The sequence below is a fragment of the Hippopotamus amphibius genome, chromosome 3 (assembly GCF_030028045.1).
Source record: "Hippopotamus amphibius kiboko isolate mHipAmp2 chromosome 3, mHipAmp2.hap2, whole genome shotgun sequence".
NCBI classification, from domain to species: domain Eukaryota; kingdom Metazoa; phylum Chordata; class Mammalia; order Artiodactyla; family Hippopotamidae; genus Hippopotamus; species Hippopotamus amphibius.
In genome coordinates this window covers 167,132,891-167,144,175 of record NC_080188.1, presented here as the reverse complement: position 1 = coordinate 167,144,175, position 11,285 = coordinate 167,132,891, and the positions used below count along the sequence as shown (strand labels likewise).

General features: G+C 37.0%; 1 protein-coding gene across 2 annotated transcripts in view; it reads left to right on the top strand.

Annotated features, from left to right (window-relative positions):
* Window positions 1-3,475: 3,475 nt before the first annotated feature.
* The window catches only part of RGL1 (ral guanine nucleotide dissociation stimulator like 1), a 161,954-nt gene continuing 154,144 nt past the window's right edge, over window positions 3,476-11,285 (top strand). For both annotated transcript variants that reach the window (XM_057729176.1, XM_057729175.1), the window contains exon 1: window positions 3,476-3,607. In XM_057729176.1, coding sequence (XP_057585159.1) covers window positions 3,476-3,607 — 132 coding nt within the window. The remainder of the gene's footprint in view (window positions 3,608-11,285) is intronic.

The window sequence follows — 11,285 nt, the reverse complement described above, 5'->3', positions numbered from 1 at the left end:
ATTTTAGCCTAATTATGAAGCAGAGTTGAAGTTTTTGCCTCTTAGGCTTACAGTGATTACTTATCTGTTGAGTGGGCTTATATTTGCATGGAAGTTGGCTTGTAAGCCCTGACCTGTGCTTTAAGAAAGAAGGCAGTAGTTCAGCTTTAAGGCATGCAACCTATCAAAGGTAGAATAAGGTTTACATATGCCTCGTGTCTTTTTTTTTTTTTTTAAGTGTTTGCTGTTGGGTTTTCATTTGGCTGGTTGTGTGTATGCCTCGTGTTTAAATTCTAACAAAAAATGGTTCCACTGTATAGAGTTCTACCTCATTTTAGGAAAATAAGAAACCTACAATGCATGAATTGTTTAAAGAAGGTATGGGATGGAACTTCAGATTTGAAGAGGGAAAAGATGGGCCAGCAGCAGGATTGGCTACATAATTTTGGGTTCCAGTGCAAAATGAAAATGCAGAGTGCCCTTGTTCAAATATTAGGAATTTCAAGACAGTAACAGCAGAGCATTCAACCAAGCTTAGGGCCCTTCTGAGCAAAGACCACTGTGATTGCACAGGTCACACCCATAAAGCCTGCTCTCGTCAGAGGTTAAGATGAGAGTTAAAAGGAAAAAGAATGATCTATTTCTTCATGATGTTTCCCTCCCTCTATCTATCCCACTCTTACCTATGATGCATCAGATATGACCATCTCTCAAGGGGCACTGTTATGCCAGTTACCTAAGACAGTGACACTTCAACTCTAGTCCATGAGGGAAGGGGCATGAGAGGGAAGTCTCATTCCACCAGTAATGGGATAGAGGGAAGGGGTTGAGGCCTTCTGAACTGACCTAGGAGAGAGAGTGTGAACTTGGAACCCTACAACGTTCTGGCGGTTACTTAATCTCTCTGAGTCAAATTTTTCATTGCTGTAAAGTGGTGATATTTACCTTGAAGTGTTATTGTATGGATTTGAGATAATGTGGAAAATACCTAGCACAGTGACTGGGATGCAATGGGAGCACAATATATATTACACATGCGGTCATTTTCTGAGTGTGAGTGAGGAAATATACTGAGCATGGGTGAAAAGGCCTCAAGTCTCAAAATGCTTGAAGGGCCATCCTAAGTTCCCAAGTACTTTGGGGTGGTTTACAAACTCAAAATTGCATCTTCTTCCCGAACAGGGTAAGAAACAATCTGCAGGAAGTCAGTACACAGTAGAGTTCAGTCTCTAACACTGAAAATTTGCCAACTTTCACCCACACTGAGATGAGAAAGCAGCTGTGGGCAGACAGTAGAGTAAGAGCCATGGGGTCACTGGGCTATATTACATTTACAGATGTTCCATTGTTCACCCTGAGATTCTGCAGTTTGTCTATTTTATCCAGTTACGTGTCCATGATATACGAAGGATACAGCCCAAACCATTTTATGTAGTTTTTTCCTTTGTTTTGATTTATTATTTGTTGTTTACAGTACTATCTCCAATAACAACAATGGAATTTGCTTCCCTACTAATCTGGCCTGTTTCCATTTTGCCTGTTTGTTTTAATTTCCTTTTCTTGGACTGAAACCTCCACATGGCTCTCCTTTGTTTATTTCCTTGCATGTGTGTGTCAGCATCATTTATGTCCACTCAGAAGAACTTTGTTCATTAATTGTCAGGGTTCTGTTTCCTGCTTCCTAGTGGGAGTGTACTGAGTGCTCCATGCTTCTACATAAAGTGCAGTGCTTTTGGTTAACAGTTTCCTCCTCCTTACTCTCTGCCAGCAGATTGCTTGCCCTCCATGGCTTACAGGTGGAGCATGTGAGGCACAGAAGTGACTTGGCTGCCGAAGACCGTTCTCTCGAATCCTCTGACCTACCACCCCTGCTCAGCTTATTAATGCCAATTTCCCTTTACTTTTATTTGGGCAGTAGGTTATGTGAACATAAGACCTCCTTTTTGCAGACATGCTCAATTCATTGAAGACATTTCCAAGAAAACTACTCCATTGTTAACTAATGAGCAATTGCTGCTTGCAGAATTAGCTGTCTGGGGGTACAGGATGAATGTTAGACTTGACCCTTTCTTATGAAGAGCTTACAGCCCACTAAGTCATAAAAAGTTAAAGAGAAGAGATAACTGTTATTTGAATATATTAGATCTGCTGCCTTAGTTTTACTGGATTCTCATGATTTTCTGAATTAACTCACCCATCAAAAATTCATTCCGTACTTACTCTGTACATGACATCATCTCTAGTGTTCAGATGCTTAAAAAACCAGAAGGCAGAAATGGAGTTAAAAGCAAATAATGATAATAAAGTGTTATAGGTGACATGATAGAAATCTGTCCAGAGTATATATAGAGAGTAACAAAGGAGGAGGGGTCTTTATTCTCTTGGCGTCATGGGTGGAGGGGAGGGGACATAAACAAAGGCTTAAAGATCCTGGATGCACCTGAGATCCATAGGCACTTTTGAATGACTGAAACAAAGTGGCTGAGGAGGCAGCCAGGCATGGTGGGAGAAGGGAGGTGGAGGAAGCCTTGGATGCTGTGTTAAGGAGTTTGAACTTTATTCTCCGGGAAAAGATTTTGGTAGATGGTACATCATTATCAGATTTGCTTTTTAGAAAAATTACCCTGAGAACGATAGACTCGGGGGGACGCGAATAGAGGTCAGGAGGTTCCTCAGGGCAGTGTGGTGCTGCACAGGCATGATGGGATTCTGAACAAGCCAGTGGCAGGTGGAAAGATGTCAAGGAGGCAGACGTTCTAGAATCGGTATCAGATTTTAAATATTGTTTCTACAGCAACTGCTGATGAAACTGAGGCTCAAGAAAGTAACAGAGCCAATAAACATCAAAGAGATCCTTCCTCTGTGCTTCCTCTGCAGTTTGGAAACGTGATGACGGTGGCATTTCACGCACTATGCTGTAATACACTATGTTGTGATTACTTGTTTACAACCTTTTTCTGCCCTGAGACAGTAAGCGTCTTCAGGTTAAGAACCAAACAGCCGAATTATCTGTGTATGCCTCACATGGAGCCTCAAATAAGCAAGTATTTAATAGATGTTTGAAGAGTAAAACTAACACCGTAGCCAGTGCTTCTTCCACGTGCACTGCATAGCATGGAAATACAAAAACAAGCCTGTCTTACATCCACCCATTTCCGTCTCTCCTACTGAGGGGCCAGAGCAAAGTGACAAGCAGATAGGGCAGGCGGAGGATACCTCTTATGTTGCTTTAAAATTTTTATGACTTTGTCCACTATCAGAATGCATCCCTGCCTCCAGAAGCCTGCGTTAAAATACCAGTCGTAAATATCTAGAATATAAAAAGTGGCCATAAAAGTTGGTGCCTGTTGTGATACTGGTTTCGATGGTCTCGTCATCCACAAATCAAGCATGATAGTTTGCTTCTCTATCTTTTTACGTCACTCTGTGTCTTAATCCGGATCCCACTGTATTCTTCCACACAGATCCGTAATGCCTCCTGCCTGGCTCTTTCAAGATGGAGGGGAAGCCCGTGGGAGAGCCCGCTCACGTGGTGTCTAAACTCAGACTTTCCACCAAGGTAGAAAACACAGGACACTGGCTGGTGGAAGATCATGCCCGGATATGGGAAGTTCTAAAGACAGAGGAGGTAAGACACCTGTAAGTGACACAGTTAGTGCAATGATGGGTTTTCTTAGACTTGAGACTATCACTCTTAGTGTAGCCATTACATGGGACAGCTGGGCAATTTTCTATTCGGGGGCCACAGGCATAACCACAGCTGGAGAATAAGAAGTCAGGGGTGTATCCCTTGGACATTAATAACAGTCCACAGTGATTCAGCCAAGGGAGTTAGCCCTGACACATAGGGCTTAAAATATAAGAGTGTGAGTCAGAAATTATCTGTACTCTGGCTGTAGACTTTACAGCAGTTTTAATATAACCGGAGTGCAGATAATTTTGACTCACCCTCATATACAAGCAGACACTGTCCTTGTAGAATCCTACCAAACCTAAATGGGAAATCAAATCATGGTGAGAAAGATGATTTATAAGGATCAACTAACATGTGGAATCATATAAATTCATTCCTTGACAGCGTGAGGCTAAGTATCAGTTAGGGCTCTTTGGTTGCAAGCAGCAGAAATTGGTTGGCTAATTTAAAGAAAATGGGAAATTATTGGAGGATATTGGGAGGCTCACAGAATTGATGGGAAGTTTGGAGAACTAAGTTTGGAAACAGAACAGGAACCAAGTCAGCAGGAACTACTCGGAACCCCACCCCTGGTATAAATTCCAAACTGGTCGCTACCCTCTCCTTATTCTCACATTTCTCTGCTCAAGGTGCAAAACCATGGGAGAGAGGGGGTCACTGCCAAGCTTAGTCACATGTCTTTCTGTTGGTTATTCTGTAAAGAGAAAAGGAATCTTTCATGAGAAATCATTATACCAAGTCCTCAGAGTACTTGTGTTTGGGGTCCAAATCTCTCATACCTGAATGTTGTGACAATTCCAATCTAAGAAAGTAACCGAACAACTACAGTCTTAAATGTGTGAAATCCAGCCAAAGAAATTGTGAACACTTTCTATAGAAGTGCTAGCACAACAGATTTTTTTTTTTAAAGCAATAAAACTCTACAGAGAGCTGTTGAAGTCTTTGTGTATCTCACCTAACAGGGCCAAGACTAGGATCAGATAAGGGAGGTGCTGAGGGCACAAAAGTTAAGGAGCCGCTCACTCTTAGGTTTGTGTCCTGCACTTGCACAAACTGAAAAATTCATGAGTCCTTCTACTTCGCATGCTAGGTGCCTTGCTTGCCTCCTAATCTTGGCCCTGGCATCCAATTTTATTCCCCTGCCTCCTTACCCAAAGGTAATCACTATCCTGAATTTGAAGTCTATCACCCCTATGCATATTTCAATATGTATGCTACATATGTGTTATCTATATTTCCAATATATAGTATTGATTTACATCTTTTAAATTTTGTATAAGCTTTGTACTATATATCTACCTCTACACCTTGCTTTTTTTTTACTTAACAGTTTATTTCTATTTTATCTGTTTTCCATGATGATACATGTAGTTCTAGTTTATTCATTAATCTCATTAATTTATTGATTAAGAAGGTCAAATTTTGTTATCCATTTTCATGTTGATTAACTGTTTTTTTCAATACAAGGCTGTGTTACATGTTTCTAGCATAGACACCTAGAAGTGGCATGCTGGATTATAAAGTATGAAAACCTTCAGTTTTGCTAGTTATTACCAGATTGGTCTCCAAGATGGGGACATGAGTTTACATCCCTGTTAGAAGCATATGAGAATTTTCCCTTCTCTACATCCTCCCAGTTACTGATATCATCAGACCTGTATATATTGGTTAATCTAATTATTTTGAAATGGGGTCTTGTTGTTTTAACATGAATTTTTTCCATATGGGTAATCAGTTATCCTTGTATCATTTTTGAATGTCCATCATTTCTTCTTTAGCTTGTAATGCTATGTTTCACGTATCATGCTTCTTGACATACTCTCTCTGCTGATGTGATACTCCTTCAACTAATCTAGCTTTGAAGGAAACCTGGATATCTGGTAGGGCTTGTCCCTCCACTGAGTTGTTGCAATTCAAAATTGTCTTGGCATTTTTGGATCTTAGATTTTTAATATGAACTTAGGACGAGCTTATTAAGTACTGCAAATATAAAAAAAAGTAAAGTCTGCTGGGAATTTGATATGGATTGCAATCAGTTTGTTGATTAATTTGGGGGAGTATTGACGTATTTATGATTCAGTGAATATCTTGTCTTATTAATTTTAAAGGATATGCTTCAATATTTCACCCTCAATATTTCGCCAGTATTTTATCCTATACCCTTTTGCTGTAAGATTTTTGTAACTAAGCTTAAGGAAGCTCCTTCTATTCCTTTTCTTTTTTTGCTAAATGTTAATTTCTTTACATTATAATATTTGATACCTACAAAATAATATACATTTAATTTATAGTGTATAATTAAAACAAACACTTGTGAGCTCACAACCAACTTAAGAACTAGAACTTCATTTGTTGAATCCGTATGTGGACTCCTCCAATCCTGTCCCCTTAATTCCTTTCCTTACAAAGGTAACTATGTTCTTGAAATCTGTGTTTAATCATTCTTTGGCTTTTAAAAAGGTTTTATTATATATATATACATATATATATATATATATATGTATCCACCCAAAATATTGTTTAGTTATATAAACTAGTTACATAGTCATATGAGTACGTGATATATATCTGATTTCTTTGGTGACTTATTTCTTTCACTCAGCCTGTTTCTAAGACTTTTAAGACTTAGCAAAATTAATATATGTAGTAGTAATTCATTAATTTTCACTGTTGAATAATATGCCATTATGTGGTAATACCATGATTTATTTATTCACAATTATGTTGATGAACATTTCAATAATTAACAGGTTTTTTTTTCATTATGGACAATGCTACTATGAACATGCTTATATATGTCTTATGCCCCTGTATAAGAATGTCCCATGTATAACAGATTTTCTAGGTTAATACCTATTAGGTAAACTTTTGACTTGGATCTGTGCAAGTTCCATTTTGCAAGTTATTGCACATTGTTTTCCAAAGTGGTACCAGTTTACACTCCCACCAGCAGTCCATAAATTTCCCCCTATTCCATATCCTTGCCAAGTTTTGGAGTTGTCAGATTTTTTAATTTTTCCAATCTAGTTTGTATAAAATAGAATCTCCGTCTTTCCTAGTTTCCTTTTTTGCATCTCGGCTCCATCTCAGATAATTTTTCTTTTTCTTTTTGTTTACTTTTCTAAGGGTCTAACTTTAGCAAAAGTCTTTTTTTGTGTGTGTTATTATTATTATTATTATTATTTGGTTTGAAGATATCTTTATTTTGAGTGCACTCTTAGAATGATAGTTTAGATGGGTATAGAATTTCAGGTTACTTATCTCAGTACACTGAAAATATTCCACTGTCTTCTGTTTTCCATTGTTTCTGTTGTAAACTAGCTGAAAGTCTAAGTTTTATTTCTTTGAATATACAGATCTTCCTTGACTTACAATGAAGTTACATCCTGATAATCCCATCATAAGTTGAAAGTATCATAAGTCAAAAATGCATTTAATACACCTAATCTACCAAATATTATAATTTACCCTAGCCTCCTTAAATGTGCTCAGAACACTTACAGTAGCTTAAAATCATCTAAATGTAAAGCTTATTTCATAATAACGTGTTGCATATCTCATGTAATTTACTGAATACTGTACTGAAAGTGAAAAGTTTTATGGGTACAGAGTGGTTGTAAATGTATTGGTTGTTTACCTTTGTGATTGCGTGACTGACTGAGGGCTGTGGTTTCCTGCCATTGCCCAGCATCATGAGAGAGTATTGTATTGCATATTGCTAGCCTGGGAAAAAAATTAAGATTCAAAATTTGAAGTATGGTTTCTGCAGAGTGCATATCATTTTTGCACCATTGTAAAGTTAAAAAATGTGAGTTGAACAATTGTAAGTTCAGGACCATCTGTCATGTCTTTTCTCTCTAATTACTTAGGTATTCTCTACATTTTTGCTGTTTTGCAGTTTTACTCTTCTGTGTTTAGGTGTGGGTTTCTTTTTGTTTAACTTCTTGGAAGTCAAATATGTGGATTGGTGTCTTTCATCAGTCTGGAACCGTCTCTGTAATTTTCTTTTCAAATAATTGCTTTTGTTTAATTTTCCTTCTGTAACTCCAACAAGATTTATAATTTATTTTTCTTACACTTTGCTCATGTCCCTTAACCTCTCTTTCAGAGTTACTATCTTTTTTACTCTCTGTACTGTATTCTGATTAATTTTAAATCTATCTTTCTATTCACTAATTCTGTCTTCAGTTGTATCTAATTTGCCCTTTAATCACTGAGTTTTAAATTTCAGTTATTCTGTTTTTTACTTCTAGAAGTTCAGTTTTGTTCTCTTAGAATCTTCTAGCCATGATTTTCTTTCTTGCTTTCTATTCATATTTTTATTTTTAAAGACTATTTGTCAAGACATTTGAAGCATATGAGATTTTACACTGTTTACAAATTAGCTGAAAGAAGACAGAGACAAAAGACTTTATTACTCACAGAAGAAGCAGTAGCCAGAGTGTCAGCCTGTTTGTTTCAGTTCCCCATGTCCCAGTTCCTACAGGAATGACACAGATATGCCCAGATAGCTGCTTGCACAGGAGAGGATCACTGACCTTGGGGAACTTGCCAGTTTATAGTAGACAGTAAGATAGACTACACTTTCTCCTAGTGAGAGACATTACCTTATCCTTGAAGGTTACTCACTGCAAACACAGGCCTGAAAAATGGTCCAGGTAAAGACCAGCTAGGGCCTTTTTCTTTTGTTTTGTTTTGTTTTTTGTTTGTTTTGTATACAAAGCAAGATACGCAGGAAGGAGAGAGACTTATGGAGGAGTGCCTCTGAACAATATTAAATATAATGGTTTTTATATTCTAAATTGGCAATTTTGATAGCTGTGAGTCTTATTCAACTATCTGTTTTTTCTCTTGGGTCTTGTGCTTGGTGTTTTGGTTCTTTGTGAGTTTTATGATTTTTGAATGTGGGTTCATTTTTCTTGAAATGAAAGGAGTTTTCTCTGGAGAGAAATTGCATTTAATTCTGGGAGCACTACCAACTGGAAGTCACTTTAAAATAAATTCTTAGCTTGAGGTTTTTCAGACCACTCAATGTGAATATAGGCTGGAAACCTATAGATAGGTATGCTTGTGGTAATTAATTCTAAGGGGAAATGACTCCCCTCCCTCTGCCCCTATTCAGCACCATATTTCAAGACAAGCAATTTTCCTTATATTGTCATAGAGGGCATGTGGTTTAACACAATAAGAGTTTATTTTTCAATCACATAATAGCCCAATTTAGGTGTTTCTAATGAGAATGCAGCTTTTCTCCATATGATGTTTCAGGGACACAGATTACATCATTCTTGCAGCTCCACCAACTTCTGGGGCCTAGGAATCTTCTGAGTTCAGCTAGCAATTAGCAAAAAAAGAGATTGAAGAAGGCACACCAGTTCTTAACTCTCTTGGACCAGAGTGACATGCATCATATCACTTTACATTCTATCACTGAGAACTAATCCCATTGTCCCACGTGGATGTGAGGGAGGTGAGGTGGGGAAATGTAATCTCTGGCTGGGCAGCCACTTACTAGCGATGACTCAGTATTCTGGAAAGGGAAGCACAAATTGAATTTTGGTGGGCAGTTAAATAAGTGTCACAAAAAAACAAAGTTTAAGTTTACCTGGTTTAGCCAATGCCCTTTAAATGGAAGCTGACTTCAATGCTTATCTCTGTAGATTCTTCTTTCATATAGGTTTTGGCTTTTAAGAGTTCTTAATTTCTTGTCAGCCTATCAATATATTTAAAAAGGTATTTTAGTTTTATATTATCAAAAAATATATGCTTTTTAAACTGACTTTAAAAAAATATTTCACTTGGTCAGAAAGTATCATCTTATTTAACATCTTATCAACATTATTTATGTTGAATCTATATTACTTTTGGCCACGTTTAGTTTAGTACCTTCTTACACAATATTCATAACTGACTTCTTAGAATCATTTACAGATTTTATGTAGGCACAAACCATTTTGTCAAATATATTTGAAATTAAAATATTATTTCATCTTTAATGTAGTGATTAGTTTTAACTATTCTAAATGTACCCTTAAAGTATAAATATTTAATTTTTAAATTATAAGTAATATGTGCATGTAGCGGAAAATAATGAAGTTTTTCATGAATGACCCAGCATGAAAAATAAATGTCTTTATAAAATCTCAGTATTTCTTTTTTAAAAATTTTTATTGGAGTATAGTTGATTTACAATGTTGTGTTAGTTTCAGGTGTACAGCAAAGTGAATCAGTTATACATATACATATATGTACTCTTATTTAGATTCTTTTCCCATATAGGTCATTACAGAGTATTGAGTAGAACTCCCTGTGCCATACAGTAGGTCCTTATCAGTTATCTATTTTACATATAGTAATGTGTATATGTCAATCCCAATCTCCCAATTTATCCCCCACCCTTTTCCCTCCGGTAACCATAAGTTTGTTTCCTATATCTGTTTTGTAAATATGTTCATTTGTACCACTTTTTAAAAATCACAATATCTTTTATTTTTTAAAATGAGCAAGAGAGCAGTGAGGAGGTGGGACATGTCTTCATGGTGATGAAAATGTTTTGTCCTTTGATTGTCATGGTAGCTACATGAATATACATATTTATCAAAACTAACAGAACTATATACTTAAAGTTGATATTTTATTATATGTCAGTTATGCCTCTAGTTGATCTTAAAAAATGAGCAATAGGGTGGGGGAACAGCATTAAATAAATCAATAATTGCAATGCGGGGTGGCTAGTGCTGTAATAAATACATCCACAGGTATTTCCAGAGCCTACAGCAGGGAGCTGTCACCCAGCATGGGTGTGAGTATACGTATGTAGGTGTTGTGTCAGGGAAAGAAAGCTACCCAGCGAGGTAAAACTTGAGTTCATTCTTAAAGGAAAAGTAGAAGTTAGTCCAGAAAATGGGATTTTAGGGGAACCAGAGCAAATATTCCTGGAAGAGAGAAAATTGTATGAAGTACAGTATTAGAGAGTACGTCCTGCAGTTTGGAGCATCTGTAGCAGACGAGAAATGGCAAATAATGAAAAGTCTTATATGCTTCATTCGGAAATTCAGAAAATGTCCTCTGGGCCTTGGGGAGTCAGTACAGGGTTTTAGGCAGGGGTATTGACACAGTCAGATTTTTTTTTTAGAAATGCTGCTCTGTCAGACATGAAAGGTGGCCTAGAACACTTCAAAACTGCTCTTGGCCACTTTGGTCTCCTTCTTCTCTGTCTACACTATGCTAGTCAGTGCTCAAATGGGGATTATTTGGGGTTGCTGTTTTTTTCATGATGGGAATTCTGTCTTTCCAGCTAGGCTGTCTGTCCTTGAGTTTTAATTCTACTTCACTTAGAAACCCTAAAGCACTGGAATACTGCTGGACACAAGTTGAAATAAATACCTGATGGTGGATTGATGACTCATTTTCATAGTGATTATGTAATCATGGAATCGTGATTTCATAGTAATATGTTGTTTCTCTAAATTTTAACATCAACCAAAATAGTGCCATCTCTGGGTACAAAGATGATTTATTTGATTCACCATCAGACAGTACTAAGTGGTGGTGATTTTTTTTTTTTGTCATTACTGATTGAAATTGCATCAACTCATTCATCATGCACTGG